We start from the raw sequence: 16634 nt of genomic DNA on the forward strand, positions 1-16634 counted from the left end.
TACCAAAAATCATGATTTTTTGAGTTCCAAATCCCACTTTTCATACGATTTTTTGAGTTCAGGTACTACAACCATAAAAATGGTTATATGGGTTGAACTGAAAAATTCGTATGGAAAGTGGGATTTGGAACTCAAAAAATCATGATTTTTGGTAAGGGTGTACAAAAATGTAAAAATCTGTGACGTCGAATAACGTAGTTTCTGTTAATTTAATTTTGCGAAAGGGACTTGAAATTCTATTATGAGTTTATTAAGGAGTTATTAGACTACGACAAACAAACAAACAATTAGCGAGTTTGTTTGTTTGTTTGTCGTAGTCTAATAACTCCTTAACAAACTTTTTGATAGTTTGGCAGTTTGACTTGTTTGTTAGCCTGCATTTGTTTTCAGAAACGTCAGCGGTATATGAGAATTTCTCATATCGAATGATAATTATCAATTATTATTTATTTTTATTGTTTCAATTATTTATTTTTATTATTTCAATTCTGGAGTTTTTTTTAATGGTCCAATAAACAAAATTTCCAGTTTTTGCTTTTTGGGTGTTTTTGAAACCACCTTGAGTCAGGGGTATTAAAAAACAACCAAAAAGGAAAAACTGAAAATATGGTTTATTGGACCATTAAAAAAAAAACTCCATAATTGGGTACAAAAGCCCTACACACAAAGAAAAAATACTCTAAATTTAAAAAGATCGTTCGTTGGATTAAAAGTTCGCGTTGGTGAATATTCGTAGAAAGTTCAAACTTTTTAATTTAAAAGTTAAAAAGTTGTTGATACTACCATGCATTTCTGGAACAAAATCGTTGTATAGGTAAAAGTTTTTTACTTTTAATATAAGAAAAAACTTTTTATGGCAAGAATAAATAACATTTAACATTACAGTGATGATTTTCGAAACATGTGATGGATTTTATTTCAATATTTTAATATTAAAACAGTATGTTTTCGTTTTTTTTTTGTATTTAACGGATCTGCTTATGGCTGGCCAACTTCCGCGTCCAAGCTGTACCGATTCTTACGGTACGCCACCGGTCACGTTCGAAGGCCCCAGGCTGAGCAGGTTACGGATGGATGTTTCGTTGGGGAGCAACATCGCGTTCTTTATTTTTGAGCGCGACAGCGATGTAGAGAACAGGGTGGTCTCGTTGCCGGCCATCATCAGGACAGGCTTGGAGGAGTTGGCCATTGGTTGTTGATTCGGGAAGGGAAGTCGACGTTTTCCGGCTAGGAAGTGAAGCGCATGAACGGATAGTTCACGATCACTTCGTCCTCCTTCGAGAATGATACAGATATTGCCAACTCGTTAAAGTTCATCCAGCCGAAGCTGCGCCGTTGCGAGATGAGCGTTTGCGGGCGGGAGTTGCTGAAAGAGTTTTAAAGTAAATGAAATTGGCTAGACACTGAACACATTCTCAATACTCACCTGTAACTTCTTCGGTATTCCAGGTAGATGTTTTTGATCGATTCGTTGGATCTCGCTCCAACCTCTGGAAGTAATCTGAGTACGACAGCTCCAGGACCTGCGGCTTTCGTACAGACGGTCCTTCCAGAACTGGTGCAAACTGTTCTTCCGGATGTTTAGGTAATACTCGTCCCGCAACGAGAAATGGACTGCGGACCCTCGGGACATCCCACACTGTCTCGTCATCACTTCTGGCACATAATGCTGCTGATGGTCGTAAACCGCCGGCACCGAGAGCAACATCCGCGCTGACCACCTCCGATTATGCCGCTACTCGTCGTTTCCCTCTTCCGTCGGATCCTTCTCCTCACCGTGAAAATTAACTTTTTCGTACTTGTTCAAAAAGCGGATGTAAATCTGCTTCAACGTCAATCTCGTCTACCCACCCCGGGCCACCACCACCGAATACAACCGTTGCAAATCCACATCCCGACCTCCGATCTTCGGCAACCACATAAACGGCGTCCTAAAAAAACAAACAAAATAATCTCAAACGCCACCAAACACCCAAGCTTCATTCATACCCATTTCGGTCGTGAAACAGCTGCAGGTCCTGCAGGAAGCTGCAGCCATGGCCTTATCCTTTTGAAAACCAACTTTCCCCTATTCTCCCAACCTTGTTCCGCACCCGCACCCGAGCCCGCACCATCCTCTTTCGAAGGTTTCCGCGTCCAAGTCCTGGCAGCGGCCGCGTTCGGTTTTGATAGTCGTTGTGGACCTCCACTCACCGGAATCACCAAAACGTTTGTTTACATTTTGGACTTAGGCGAACACGGTTACACGAGAACGACAAAATGAAAGAAATTTTACAGTCGAATTAAAAGTGAAAACTTTTAAATCAGTGAACAATGAGATTTTCAAAAACTGTAGCAGTAAAAGTTTTCATTTTCAAATCAAGAAAAAAACTTTTAATGTAGCAAATTTTAACCACTTTTTAATTCTAAAGTAAGGTACTTTTGTCATTACCGTAATATTTTTTTTGTGTGTAACGATAAAAAAACACGATTAAAAACCATTTCTGATCACTTTTTTTTTTTCATTTTAATGCAAAAAAATTATTGACAAGACAAAATTTTATCGAAGGATCAACTATGGTCCCCTTGGAACGAGCTGTCAAGTAGGACCTTTTCTGTCAAGAAGGGCCGTGAAGCTAATTTTTCAAAATTAAATTAAAAATCAATTTCAAATCCATTGCGGTCGTCCAAAGGGTCATTGTACTCAGAAAAAACAAGCTTTGTCTTTGTGAACAATAATATCACAAATTTAAGCATAATTTTAGGACCCAATTGGTCCTAAAATTAAGTTTAGATTGTTGATATTATTGTTGGATTTTGAAATCAATTTTAAAAAATTAACCTCGCGGTCCTTCTTCGAAAAAATGTTTTCTTGTCAATTTATTCATTTTTGCATTAAAATGAAAAAAAAAAATGATCAGAAATGGTTTGTAAACGTGTTTTTTTACCGTTGTACATAAAAATTGACTACACTCAAACCCCGTTGGTTAGGGCATCTCCACCGCAGGGACCTAATTGCGTTGCAAAGCTAATTTGGCACCCGCGTCAAGCCCACCGCGGTACTTGTGCGAGAGCTAATTTAGGTTCGAGTTCATCCGTGTTCATCCGAATCTAAACAAAACTCAGGTTAGCTCCGGGATCTACCGGGAGCAAATCGTCTGACGGATGGTTTTTTCAAGCAAAACAATGTAATTGGGTCAATTTGAGTTTGTAAACAAAGAGTTTATCCTGCTCACGTCAGTAAATGTTTACATTAGGAGTGATGATTGATTTTTCGATTTCAATTCTTGGAGTTTGGAGATATTTTCCCTCCCGTGCTGCAAGTTCACGCATGAAAAATGACTTTTGGTAATCTGGGGTGATGCAGTTTTGTTTTTTAGGTTAGATTGGGGTTGTGTTTGATTAATTTTGGACAACGCATTGTCGATCTACTGCCAGACATGCAAGAGACAAGTCATTTGTATTGAGTAAAAAGCAAAATTCAAGCAAAACATTTTAAATAAGCCAATACGGATTTGAAAACAAGCAATCCGAGCAGTTGGGTCCTAAAATGAAGCTTAGATTGCTGATATTATTGATTACAGCGATAAAGCTTATTTTTCTGAGTACGACCACAAAGAATTTAAAATGGATTTTTAAATCAATTTTGAAAAATTAACTTCGCGGTCCTTCTTGACAGAAAAGCTCCTACTTGACAGCTCGTTCCAAGGGGACCATAATTGATCCATCAAAAAAGTGTTGTCTTGCCAAAAAAAAAAAAAAAATTAAAATGAAAAACAGTGATCAGAAATGGTTTTTAATCGTGTTTTTAACTGTTGTACATAAAAATTTACATTCTTAAATTCTTAAATTCTTAAATTCTTAAATTCTTAAATTCTTAAATTCTTAAATTCTTAAATTCTTAAATTCTTAAATTCTTAAATTCTTAAATTCTTAAATTCCTAAATTCTTAAATTCTTAAATTCTTAAATTCTTAAATTCTTAAATTCTTAAATTCTTAAATTCTTAAATTCTTAAATTCTTAAATTCTTAAATTCTTAAATTCTTAAATTCTTAAATTCTTAAATTCTTAAATTCTTAAATTCTTAAATTCTTAAATTCTTAAATTCTTAAATTCTTAAATTCTTAAATTCTTAAATTCTTAAATTCTTAAATTCTTAAATTCTTAAATTCTTAAATTCTTAAATTCTTAAATTCTTAAATTCTTAAATTCTTAAATTCTTAAATTCTTAAATTCTTAAATTCTTAAATTCTTAAATTCTTAAATTCTTAAATTCTTAAATTCTTAAATTCTTAAATTCTTAAATTCTTAAATTCTTAAATTCTTAAATTCTTAAATTCTTAAATTCTTAAATTCTTAAATTCTTAAATTCTTAAATTCTTAAATTCTTAAATTCTTAAATTCTTAAATTCTTAAATTCTTAAATTCTTAAATTCTTAAATTCTTAAATTCTTAAATTCTTAAATTCTTAAATTCTTAAATTCTTAAATTCTTAAATTCTTAAATTCTTAAATTCTTAAATTCTTAAATTCTTAAATTCTTAAATTCTTAAATTCTTAAATTCTTAAATTCTGAAATTCTGAAATTCTGAAATTCTGAAATTCTTAAATTCTTAAATTCTTAAATTCTTAAATTCTTAAATTTTTAAATTCTTAAATTCTTAAATTCTTAAATTCTTAAATTCTTAAATTCTTAAATTCTTAAATTCTTAAATTCTTAAATTCTTAAATTCTTAAATTCTTAAATTCTTAAATTCTTAAATTCTTAAATTCTTAAATTCTTTAATTCTTAAATTCTTAAATTCTTAAATTCTTAAATTCTTAAATTCTTAAATTCTTAAATTCTTAAATTCTTAAATTCTTAAATTCTTAAATTCTTAAATTCTTAAATTCTTAAATTCTTAAATTCTTAAATTCTTAAATTCTTAAATTCTTAAATTCTTAAATTCTTAAATTCTTAAATTCTTAAATTCTTAAATTCTTAAATTCTTAAATTCTTGAATTCTTAAATTCTTAAATTCTTAAATTCTTAAATTCTTGAATTCCTCAATTCTTTAATTCCCAAAATTTTTAAATTTTCAAATTCCTGATTTTGAATTCATTTTATTTTTATTTTTGATAAAAATTGTGTTTTTGAATGTTAGAATTTCGGGTTTTTCGTAAATTTGTAAATTTTACTTAATTTCGATCCCGTCCGTGTGGATCAATTGGACAGCGCACTGGACTCACAATCCAGAGGTTGCTGATTGGTACTAGCAATAGTGGCCGACAGCTATAAAGACAACTTCTTTTTTTACTCCATTTCGACCAAAAAACTATATCTGTCCTTTTAATTTCAAAATTCTGCATTTTGAGATTCGGCGGGGATTTTAAATATTATTATATCGAATACAAGATTATTGAAAAGGAAAATTGCAATTCTTCAATTTTTTCATCAGAACATATTGCAAACAAGCACCGCGCGAAGAAACGTCAAACGCCACTTTTCGTTTATGCTGCGTACCGCTTAAGAAAAACCTTTTCGTGACCCTTTCCCTGACCGTTTCTTGGGCGTTTTTTATATGGAGTTTTGCGTTCCTTCGGATCTGCGTATCAGCCTTTACGGTATTCGTAATTTTTTCTTACTCCTCACTGACGTGAGCAAGATACACCCTTTGTTAACAAACTCACATTGGACCAATTACATTGTTTCGCTTGATATATATTTGAATTTTATACATAATTTAAAAATGTTCAAATTAGTTTAGTTATTTTTAAGTTTTGGACATTCATGTTTAAATTTTCGGTGATGATTTACTTATATTAATAAATGTGGTTGATTATTTTTATTTAAAAAAAATACAAAAAAATATATAAATTCCACAACTTTTCAATTTAATAAAATCGTTTTGAACTAAATTACTGATTTCTTTAATATTCATTCAAATTTGATATTCAAAATAAATGCATCTTCAACCAAAACAAATACAAATAATTCAAAAAATCGCTGAAAAAATTAGCCACCGGCAGCTCGGGGACTTCTCGAGCACCTATCTTGGCTACTCGACGGATCCCCGATGAACTTTTTCTTCGCTGAATGAACTCGAAGGCTAATTTAGCTTTAGCTTTGCTACCCGCGGTGCGAAAGTTGGGGTGCAAACATGTCGGGAGCAAATCGGATGAACTCTTTTAAAATTTTGAAAATGATATTTTATTGATGTAAGCAAACAATTTGGACATATTATGCAATTGGAAGCATGTTCTATCATGGTAAAATGTAGTTTTATTGATTTCGATCAACAAAACGGCTAGAATTTGAAAATGAATAAATTAGATCCCCGCGGTGGGCTTGATTCGGTAGCCAAATTAGCTCCCAGCGGTGCGAAAACGTGTATTAGCTACGGAGCAAAGCTAAAACTGGGGATCCAACCGATAGGTTTTCCACGCAATTAGATCTCTGCGGTGGAGATGCCCTTAGACACCAATTGTTGTCAAACGAACTTTTTAGTTTGACACCCCTTTTACACGGACTTCACACATACTACCAAACGTTTGTTTTGATAGTGTGCGTGAGCGCCGTGTAAAAAATGACTGTTCGTCACTTTTCAGTTTGACTTTGACCAACCAACGGGGTACAAACTAGAAAAGTGTCAAACGAAAAAGTGACCTACCACCGGGGGTTGAGTGTATTATAATTTTCACAACGAGAAATCCAATTTTGACCAAATCTAGAGTTTTTTTTATTAGGTCCTACATATATACATATAGGGAGCGGCCGTGGCTGACTGGTTACGGTGTTCGCTTTGTAAGCGAATGGTTCTGGGTTCGATTCCCATCTGCTCCCAACGAGAAAGTTAAGAACACATAAATTAGAAATGATGAATATGAACGAAAAATCAAAGTCGCTCGAGGCGGGGTTCGATCCTCCGTCCTTTGTATTGGTAAGCAAAAATGCTAACCGGTAGGCCATGACGACTTGGTGAGCGTGGACTGGAATTAGGACTACTGTTACAGAGAGCGAGTTGTGGCGCTATAACCACGGCAAATAGTGTCCAGGGCATTCGTGGAAATACAATGTCCCATCCCAGAGGGTCCCGGAGTACCAAACCTTCTTAGCATGGTGCTCCCAACGAATACAACCAAATCTCGGAGCGTATGGTGGTGTGTCCCCACGCTTCTTCCTCCCCTGTCGATTCAGAATTGTGTTGTTGTTCGAACACTCAGTGCTCAAACTCAACCCAATTACGAGTCATCTCTGCGATACGGCTTTACGCAGTAGGCCTGGCCGCTTTAACGCTTGTGATGTTTCAATGCATTTCGATGCAATGGCGCACTACAAATGTTAATAAATGACAAGAAGAGTGCTAGGCGTCATCTAACCTAAGGCACTCTCCAGGATCCCTTCGAAAGATTGGCTGCGCTAGGGTCTGATTAGATTAGATTAGATTAGATTAGGTCCTACATATATACATATGAAAGACAATAGTTTATTGCTCCTTTAAAGAAAAAAAAAAAACTCTGGAAATCAGTACCTGTTTTTCCGTGTGCTGAGCCATCGAATATTAGTACAAAAACAAATGCACATCGACCTGAACGGAACGCGCTGAAACTGAAAACATGACTGTTCTAAACTTGTGTCTCTCTGCTCCCCCTGCTGTTGTCATAATTTGACGTTTTGTTCAAAAGATCCTGCGAAAAGTGGTCCAGCGAAAATGGCAGCACTCATCAAGGGATTGAAACTTGCCTCCCAAATTCAGAGCAAAAACCCGGCCCTGTTCGCGCTGGCCGTACGCAACGCCCGTAAGTACCTGCTCCAACCGGTCGGGTAGACCCAGACGAAGCACCCTTCACCCGCCTGGAATTGGTTTAATATTGCTTGTCTTTGGTTTTTACGTAACATCACCCGTCGTCAGAGCACGGAGTTGTGTTTACATCTGGTCCCGAAGACACTCGTCACAAATCTCTTCCCCTTTTTGCAGACGGATGGAACAAAGACTTTAAGCCTGCCAAGTTCCCCGAGACGGACAAGGAGCGTGAGGCGGCTGCCCGCAAGTATGGTCTGCATCCGGCCGAGTACCAGCCCTATCCGAACGATGGCCTCGGCTACGGTGACTATCCGAAGCTGGCCGATACGCCGGTCGAGGCACGCGATCCCTACTATCCGTACGACTTTCCCGAGCTGAAGCGGAACCTGCACGAACCGGTGAGTGATTTGGGGGGAGTGATGTGGGTGTTTTATCGTGAAAACCAACAAAATTTTAAGGGCCGATGCGCACCTCCCAAGAAAGGGGTTAAGAAATTATATATAGGTACGATACATAAATACTATACGATCAGCACAAAAAAAAAGGAGAGGGAACCATTTCTAGGGGCTTTTCTTTATCCTCTCTGGCTTGCTTTCGCTAAAAGAACAAAATTTACTTTTTTAAATTTATCTTTAGGGTCTGAATGCCCTATGATAATTGAGTCCTGAAATTTCAAATTTAAGCTTATTAAGCTTAATTTTCTGAGTACAATAACCAAGACAATGACCCTTTGTACGACTTCGCGGTCTTACTTGACAGTTCTTTCCAAGGGGACCATATACTCTACCCATCGTAAAGTACGGTGCGGAGATCGGAAGAAACGCGGTCAAGAAAAGTAGCTCATTTTTTTCCCTTCTGGATTCGAACTGGACCTTATCAAGACACCTTAGGAAGACAACCTATGGATTGTTAACATTAACCAACATGTTAACATTAAGTTGATTGATAAACTGTCACTGAATCCGCTTTGTAAATGCCTGCCCCGATTCTCTTCACGGGTGTTTCCCTCAGGAACAAGGAAAGATTTACTTACTTTTACTACACATTTTAGAATTAAAAAAAAACGATAAACAAAAATTATTATATTTTGAAAAATCAAAACTCTTGGATACTAAAATTCTGGAAGTAAATTTCAAAATTTTCAATTCCTTGAATTCTTAAATGTTTTTTCAAAGATAAAAAAAAAAATATTTTTTTTAAATTTAAACACAAAAATAATACTTAATTTCTTTGAAAAAATAATAGTAGCATTACTAATTATTTAAATATTTCATGTTCTTGACTTTCCAAATTTAGAATAATTGTTTTTTTTATTTCTGAATTTTAGAATTTAGTTTGAATGAAAATTTTTGAGTCTTAGAATTATTAAATTTCTGATTTCCTGCATTTCTAAAAAAATTGCATAAACAATATTTTTTTTTCAGTTTTTGAATTTAAGAATCTTTGGATTTTTAAATTTTGTATTCTTTGAATATTTAAATTCTAATTTTTTTGAATCTTCTAAGATATTTGAAAAATGTCTAAGTATCTGAACTTCTAAATTTACTTTTAAAGTTTTTGAATTTTTCATTTTTTTTTCAAGACAATTTAATGATAATTGATGGTTTACACATGGGTGCTGAATAGTGGTTCGCAAAACGGCCTCAATTTTGTACTGTCTAAGTGGAACCAATTTACTGTCCACAAGAAGGAGGGGAAATATACCCATTTTAAGCATAATAAGCGGTCGTGTTTGAATGATGCTGGATAATCTGGAGTGTTCTTTGAAATTCACTAACACCAACCAATTCAGTACACCAACGAGTAGAGCAACTTTGTGTGAACATTTCTGTTTATTTTCACTTTTATTAAAAGTTATGCTATTCATTTTACAACCATTTAAATAAAAATATTTCCCAAATGCATTCTAATCAGTTGAGTGCATTGGGCCACGCCCATTTTCCTATTTTCAGCTTAGTTCTTTTTTTTCTTCCAGCGCTCTTTTGGGTCTGCTTAGTGCTGCCAATTGTGATGAAGTTTTAAGCGAACACTCACGAAAAGTAGCATTTATAGAGAAAATGACATATGACGAAGATAGGTGTTTGATTGGAAAGTGTATATTTCCCCTAGAAAGTATTGTTATCGATCACAACAATTTCTTTTTATTTTTTAAAGAATGAAAAATGTGTGGATTTTAAGGACCTGGAGTTGAAGTCAAGAAGTTTTAAGAATGTTGAAGACGAGATCGTAATTTTTATAATTATTAATGGAAGTTGTTTGTGGCGTCGATGCGATTGTTACCATCCAGAAGCTGTCTTTATTGTTTGATTTCGTTTTGAAACCCTGGTTTAGTGAAAACCTTTCAGTTTGTTGGATTCCAAAATCAGACAGGGAATTTAATTTTTAAGAAAAATCTCTTCTAACAGATCGAAAAGCGGCAATTTTCCAGCAAAAAAATATCAAAAACTAGACAAAATAAAACACATACTACGGATTATAAAACAGCTCAATTACCAGTAAGAAAAAAAGTCATGCTTGTGCTTGAGCAGCTTCCTACTTTGTAGATGTAAACAAAGTGGGACCATTCGAAAATCTTTCATTGGGCGAATCTTGGGCGTTTATTTATATGGAGTTTTGCGTTATTTCCGAGCTCCGTAACAGCCTTTAAATGTTGTCTTGTTATTATATTATTTTGCTTTAAACTGAAAAAAAGAGATCAAAATGTTTTTCAATCGTGTTTTTTTATCAAAATTGATTTAAAACCCTATTTTTATGAATGAAGACTTGCCTAAAACCAACAGTCTTTAGATTTAAATGGCAAAAATTTAAATTGACAAGACGACATTTACAATGGATCTACTATGATTTCATTGAAACGAGCTATTAAGAAAGAGACATTCTGTCAGAAAATGTTTTTTTTGCTTATTTTCAAAAATGGTTAAAAATCCATTAAAAATGTTTTAGGTCGTTCAATGTGCCGTTGCGTTTTAAAAAATAGACCTTTTCGTTTAGATCAAACTCCTCTCCTCAATAAAAAAGGCTATGAAATCACTCGAAAAATGAACTTTTTAATTTGACTCCCTAGACCCATCTTCACGTATACATATCGTGTGTGTGTGTCTGAATGTGAGCCTGTGCACCGAAAAATAATACTTTCTCAGGACTGGCTGAACCTTGGAACCTTGGTCTCATTAGACCCGTAGATAATTACTTCAAAAGATATACCAAAATACGACTTTTGCTAAAGTCCGGAAGATTGTAAAAAGGGCGGTTAAAATTCGATCCGGAGCAAAAATAGATCTGTGTTAAATTGTTTTGGATCAAATCTGAAGTGAAAAATGTACAGTCCAAGTTCGATAATCCGAAGGTTTACATGGGACTTCGAATAATCGATTTTCGGATTTTCGTTTTTTTTTTCTTGTTTTAAACATCAAATTCGAGTCAAGTTTTAATAGTTGATTGTCTTCCAAACAATAAAATGCATTTTTTTAATATTTCATCACCCTCATTTTGGCTGACATCTTGGATTTACAACGATTTACAATGTCCGCGCCCCGTATAAACAGATTTGTTTTGTATGGAAATTGTCCACGTAGGGGGTGGGGGGGTCTGAGATTTCAAAAAAGTTTCCACGTGGTTTATGGATGGTCCCATACCCTCCTTGTTCAAATCTAGATTTTTTTTAAAGGTCCAATAAACTATTGTGGACCTAACAAAAAAAAGTCTAGAAATAGCCTAATTTTCTTTTCTTTTTTCACTTCCAGCTGCACGCCGAGAGCGACCTGTGGGGCGAGAACATGTACGGTTCGGCCGAGCGGACGCGCTACCCCATGCGAACGTACTGGCTGGCCTTCCTCGGCGTGATGGCCGGCTGCCTGGGGCTGTACTACTGGCTCGAGGACTACAAGATGTTCCGGCCGGTGCTCGCTAAGCAGTACGCCCGCGACGGCAAGCACTACACCTTTGACTCGAAGTAAATCGAAAGAAGCGAAAAACTCAAAATTTGGTAAATATGGTTCGGTAAAATTGTTTCCCACGTTATCACACACCGGTAACCGATTCGCAGTGATGAATTGTGTAAATAAATTGGTGGAAAATAGTAAAAAGGGAGTTGTTAATAACTATATCACAATCTAAAAAAGGAAATTTCTGGAGTTTTTTTTTGGAAAAGGTCCAATAAACCAAATTTCCAGTTTTTGCTTTTTGGGTGTTTTTGAAACCGCCTTGAGTCAGGAGTATTATTAAACACCCAAAAAGCAAAAACTGAAAATTTGGTTTATTGGACCTTTAAAAAATAAAACTCCAGATTTAAGTTAAGAGTAGAACTCTTGACTTTTTTTTGATAAGGTCCTATAAACAAATGTAAACATTGAGTGTATCCCTTTCACACCTTATGTCAAAGTCCATCGGAGTAAGCGGGATACACTCAATGTTTACATTTGTTTATTGGACCTTATAAAAAAAAAGTCAAGAACTGTTCTAGAAAGCTGAAAATCATTTGAAATCACCCTATTTGAATGTTGTTTATCCCGTACCACCAAACGCACCCCCCACATTCAGTTCAGTTCACACCGTTTAGTACACGCAGGGAACACCGCGGAAAGTGCGACTGTCACGCGCAGGGGGAACACCGCGAGAAACAATCAATCAAAAGCAAAGCCAACGACGACGACGACGAAGAAGAGGAAGGGCAAAAGAATTCCGATCTGCTTCCCGTTCGAACTGTCACTGTGCGCGTCCGTTTTTGGCCCAAAATTACCCCGCAAATCCGGCAGGTCCACGTTCCGGTGACGATCGTCGAGCATCCCCCGGCGGTGGGAAGTGGAAGGCGCGAGCGAGGTGGCGATTTGGGCCGGAAAAGCGCAATTATCTGAGGCGCATTTTGCGGCGGGACTGTTTTGGCGGAGGAGGATTGTGTTGTTTTGGTGGCCGCCGGATTCTTGTGTCCCGGCGCTGGGGTTCCGCTGTTTTGAATGACCAGTTGCATCGGCGGACGGTACGGTGAGTGTCGGTGTGGGTTGTGAGGTTTGAAGAAGGTCTTTGATGATGGATTTGTCTTTTTAGATGACTCCCTGAGTGGAATGCATTGCGACTTTTTACCTCCGTATCAGCAGCAGCAGCACCACCACCACCACCAGCAGAATCAGCACCAGCAGCCCCAGTTGCATCCGGGCGGAGGCGGAGGAGGAATGCCGAAAAAGTCGGAACCAGGGGAGATAAGTGGCCCGCGTAGCAAGAAGATGAATAAGCTGCAGCAGCAACAACAACAACAGCAGCAGGGAATGGGTCCCGGCGGGGATGCCGATTTGATGAGTAGTTTTGGCCTCAAGGAGGATGGTTCGCCGCTGATGAAGGGTGGAGGTCCGCCGGGAAATGGACCCGGGATAAAGCACGAACAGGACGCTTGCAGTATGAACAGCAACGTTCCGATCAGTGGACCAGGGATCGATACGATGTCGAAGGGAGGAATGCCCGATGGACATCCGGGAGACATGGGAGGTGGTGGTGTCAAGATGGGCCAGGGTCTGCCGGGGATGATGTCGAGTAAACCGTCGAACAAGCTGGAGTACACGCAGCAGCAGAGTCAGATTTTTGTGTTCAGCACGGCACTGGCCAATCAGGGTGCGGAAGCGGTCATGAGTGGCCGGTACGCGTCCATCATCGCATATCACTGCGCGCACATGCAGAAGCAGAGCCGGCTGGGTTGTGGGCCGATGGACGATGGTGGAGTAGGAGGAGGAGGTGGCGGCGGTGGTGGACCGATGCCAGCGTGGATGGAACCACACGGTCACGGTTCGCCGGATCCGCACCACATGCGAATGGGACCGGGGGGTGGAGGACCACCCGTTGACGGGGTGAAAAAGTCCGCCACCATCCATCACACGCCCAATCCGTGTCTGGAGAACGACAACTCTGTGCCAATGTTCGGGAATGATCATCACGGAATGCGCGGAATGGGCCCGGACGGAGGTGGACCAATGGGCAAGAAACCAGCTACGATTCACCACACGCCGAACCCGTGCATGGACCAGGACGGATCGCTGCCAATGTATCCAAACGATGGAGGCCATCCGCCGCCACATCCGCACATGCGAATGGGTGGCCCTGGCGGACCTCCGGACGGCATGTCCAAACCATCGACGATACACCACACGCCCAACTCCTGCATGGACGGAGGCCCTGGCCCAGGAGGTGGCCCCGACTCGGGAGAGCATCCCGGTGGAATTCATCCGCCGATCAAAATGGAAAATCCTTCCCCAGGAGGTCCTGGCCCAGGTCCCGGGAACGGTGGTGGTGGTGGCGGCGGCGGCGGTGGTCACTCCAGCTCAACCATTATCGACCAGATGAACTCACTGGTGGCGTCTCTCCCGCTCATGAAGGGCGGCAACGTGCTGTCGCAATCCCGAGCCCACCCGCAACCCTCACTCCAGGGCGTCAAGGTGCCGGACGAAAATCTGACGCCCCAACAGCGGCAGCACCGCGAACAGCAGCTGGCCACCATCCGGCAGATGCAGAAAATGTTCTTCCCCGAGCAGCGCATGATGGACCCGCACGGGATGGGCATGCGGCCGCAGTTCCGAGGCGGAATGCCCGGCCCAGACTTTGGCGGACCGCCCAATCGACCGCTCAATCCGGCCTTCATGAACACCCCACTCGGTGCCAACGGACCAATGATGCCGGACGGCGGGCCCGGCCCCGGTATGATCAACGAACAGATTCCGCCAATGCAATACAACAAACCCGGAGGCGGCGGCCAAGGCATGATGAACCCCGGCATGTACATGGGTGGCCCCGGCGGAGGTGGCCCGATGGGCCCAATGGGCGGCCCCATGAATCGCATGTACAAACCCGACCACGACCCGATCTTCCCACCCATGAACGACATGGGAGGTGGCTACAACAACATGGGCAACCACGGCCCGGGCATGTTCAACCCCGGCATGCAGCAGCGAATGGGCCCCGGAAACATGATGCCCAAAATGCCCGACCAACAGGGCGGCGGCATTCCCCACCCGCACTCCCCCCTCGTCGACCCCGACGATCCGCTCAAATCCGGCGGAATGATGCTTCCAAACGCCGGTCCACCCCAGCAGCAGCAACTCCAACAACCTGGCACCCCCGGATCGAACGGCCCCGGCAGCAACGGGACGCCCAACCCGAACGGCACCAAACCCAAGGAACAGTCCGTATCGCCCGAGCACCACCAACAGCAGCAGCAGCAGCAGCAGGGCGGACCGGGCAGCCAGCAGGGACCGTTGACGCCGCTTACGCCCCAGGGAGGACCGCTCACGCCCCAGACGTCGATGGCCAACACTTAAGCGCGGGGGAAGGTAAGTCAAGTCGCGGTAAAATGGAAGCATCATTTTCAAATCTGCCTTATGACAACACACACACATACAAACAGACACACACACACGTAAACAAAAAAGAGAAAAGTTAAAAAAAAGTAAAACCGGTACGACGAAATTGAAAAGTAATAGAACAAACGCGAATGGATTCGCGTGCAGCGGAGAGAAGAAAAAAAAACAGTTAAATAAATGAAGCAAACAAAAAAATCTATAAATAGTTAAGTGACAATGTGGTTAGGTAAAATCAAACACAAAACAAGCAAAATGTTGAGAGAGAGCAATTGTGTATGTGTAAGCTTACATGAACATTTTGTTTGAAACGTATAACCTTCTTTTTTCCTTGAGCATTTCAAAAAACCGTGAGAAATAAGCTTTCTTTGATCAAAACCCCCTAAAGTCGAAAAAGGAAAAAAAAAAACACAATAACAATCGAATATGTATCTAAACGGCTTTGTTCTCCTTTTTTTTCAAACTCCAAACTCGTTTCATTTGTGCAGTTTTTTTTCTCGGTTTGTTCTTGTCCATACCTTTTTCCCCCCAAGTGCAGCGTTTTTTCGATTATATGTAATAAGACTAACACACAAGAAAAACAGTAAAAACGGTAACGATTAACAGTTGAATAAAAAGTGTAATAATTTTAGTTTTCAGTGTGTGTGTGCTTTTGCCGGTTGTGGGTATCACAGTGTCAGATTCAGAAACTTGGTGCTATTCGAATACTCGTGCTCAAACTCAATCCATTGCAACGAATCGTCTCTGCGGTCACTTTTACGTAGTAGGCCTGGCCGATGGGTCTCAAGGAGCTATTACATTTACACTACCTCAAACACGGGTCCCCCACAGACCGTTATTATGAAAAAAAAATTTCCACCCAAACCAATGATTGGACATGGTTTCTGGGACCATTCTGCACCTCTGGGCCGAGTTTCAAAATATTTGCCGGCAGAAATTTCGAATACGGTCAGTTTTAGTATTTTGAGTAGAAATTAAGGAGAAATCACATGTAAAATGCATAGGAAAAGATCAAAGTTTCAATGTTTTAACTCCAAAACGTTACTGGTCATGGTTTTAAATTGTACTAACAAGTAGCAGAATGATATAAAAACGATTTACGGCACTGACTTAGTCGGATTAAGCCTAAGTCGAGTGACTTAAGTACATTATTTACAAGTTTATACCTTAATATTGAAAAAACTCCTATTTCAGGAAATTTTATGTCAAGGAAAACTAGACTGCACAAAAATAACTTAAAATGGGGTGACTTTGAGCCAAAGGGGTGACATTGTACCAACAAACGAATAAAGATTGCTTTGATAAGCTTGAGATTTACGTTTATTTATTTATTTGTAGACGGATTAATTTGGTCTATTTATTGCCTACAAAACAATTTCATGATATTGCTACGCAAATCTGCTTATTCTGTTTGAAGCCTGTTGATTAAACATTAAAATAACTAAAATTAATTTCAAATCTCCTGGAAGTGACAAATTTGAAAATGATGCGCATATTTTTCAGTTCTGAATCAATTCCTACTGAAATCAAATAA

General features: G+C 39.2%; 2 protein-coding genes and 1 long non-coding RNA gene across 3 annotated transcripts; 2 read left to right on the forward strand and 1 right to left on the reverse strand.

The window, feature by feature from the left end:
* Nucleotides 1-661: 661 nt before the first annotated feature.
* On the reverse strand, nucleotides 662-2338 carry LOC128093557 (uncharacterized). Its single transcript, XR_008212585.1, has 2 exons — nucleotides 1990-2338; nucleotides 662-1931 (listed from the first exon to the last, which is right to left on the reverse strand). It is a non-coding gene; the product is annotated as an uncharacterized LOC128093557 (long non-coding RNA).
* A 5259-nt stretch (nucleotides 2339-7597) lies between these two features.
* On the forward strand, nucleotides 7598-11731 carry LOC120419072 (NADH dehydrogenase [ubiquinone] 1 beta subcomplex subunit 8, mitochondrial). Its single transcript, XM_039581660.2, has 3 exons — nucleotides 7598-7758; nucleotides 7938-8161; nucleotides 11507-11731. Exons 1-3 carry the CDS (start codon nucleotides 7671-7673, stop codon nucleotides 11717-11719), a joined length of 525 nt encoding a protein of 174 aa, XP_039437594.1. The 5' UTR covers nucleotides 7598-7670; the 3' UTR covers nucleotides 11720-11731.
* Nucleotides 11732-12575: 844 nt separating this feature from the next.
* Nucleotides 12576-15731, forward strand: LOC120419046 (protein pygopus-like). Its single transcript, XM_039581615.2, has 2 exons — nucleotides 12576-12743; nucleotides 12807-15731. The coding sequence occupies exons 1-2, from the start codon at nucleotides 12716-12718 to the stop codon at nucleotides 15059-15061; spliced, it is 2283 nt and encodes a 760-aa protein (XP_039437549.1). The 5' UTR covers nucleotides 12576-12715; the 3' UTR covers nucleotides 15062-15731.
* Nucleotides 15732-16634: the final 903 nt, after the last annotated feature.

This window comes from Culex pipiens, chromosome 3, assembly GCF_016801865.2.
Source record: "Culex pipiens pallens isolate TS chromosome 3, TS_CPP_V2, whole genome shotgun sequence".
Classification (NCBI taxonomy): domain Eukaryota; kingdom Metazoa; phylum Arthropoda; class Insecta; order Diptera; family Culicidae; genus Culex; species Culex pipiens.

Coding starts and splice junctions, on each gene's coding strand:
- LOC120419072 (XM_039581660.2), top strand. CDS start 7,671: ATGGCAGCACTCATCAAGGGATTGAAACTTGCCTCCCAAATTCAGAGC. Junction 7,759..7,937: donor GCTGGCCGTACGCAACGCCC/GTAAGTACCTGC, acceptor CCCTTTTTGCAG/ACGGATGGAACAAAGACTTT. Junction 8,162..11,506: donor AGCGGAACCTGCACGAACCG/GTGAGTGATTTG, acceptor TTTCACTTCCAG/CTGCACGCCGAGAGCGACCT.
- LOC120419046 (XM_039581615.2), top strand. CDS start 12,716: ATGACCAGTTGCATCGGCGGACGGTACG. Junction 12,744..12,806: donor TTGCATCGGCGGACGGTACG/GTGAGTGTCGGT, acceptor TTGTCTTTTTAG/ATGACTCCCTGAGTGGAATG.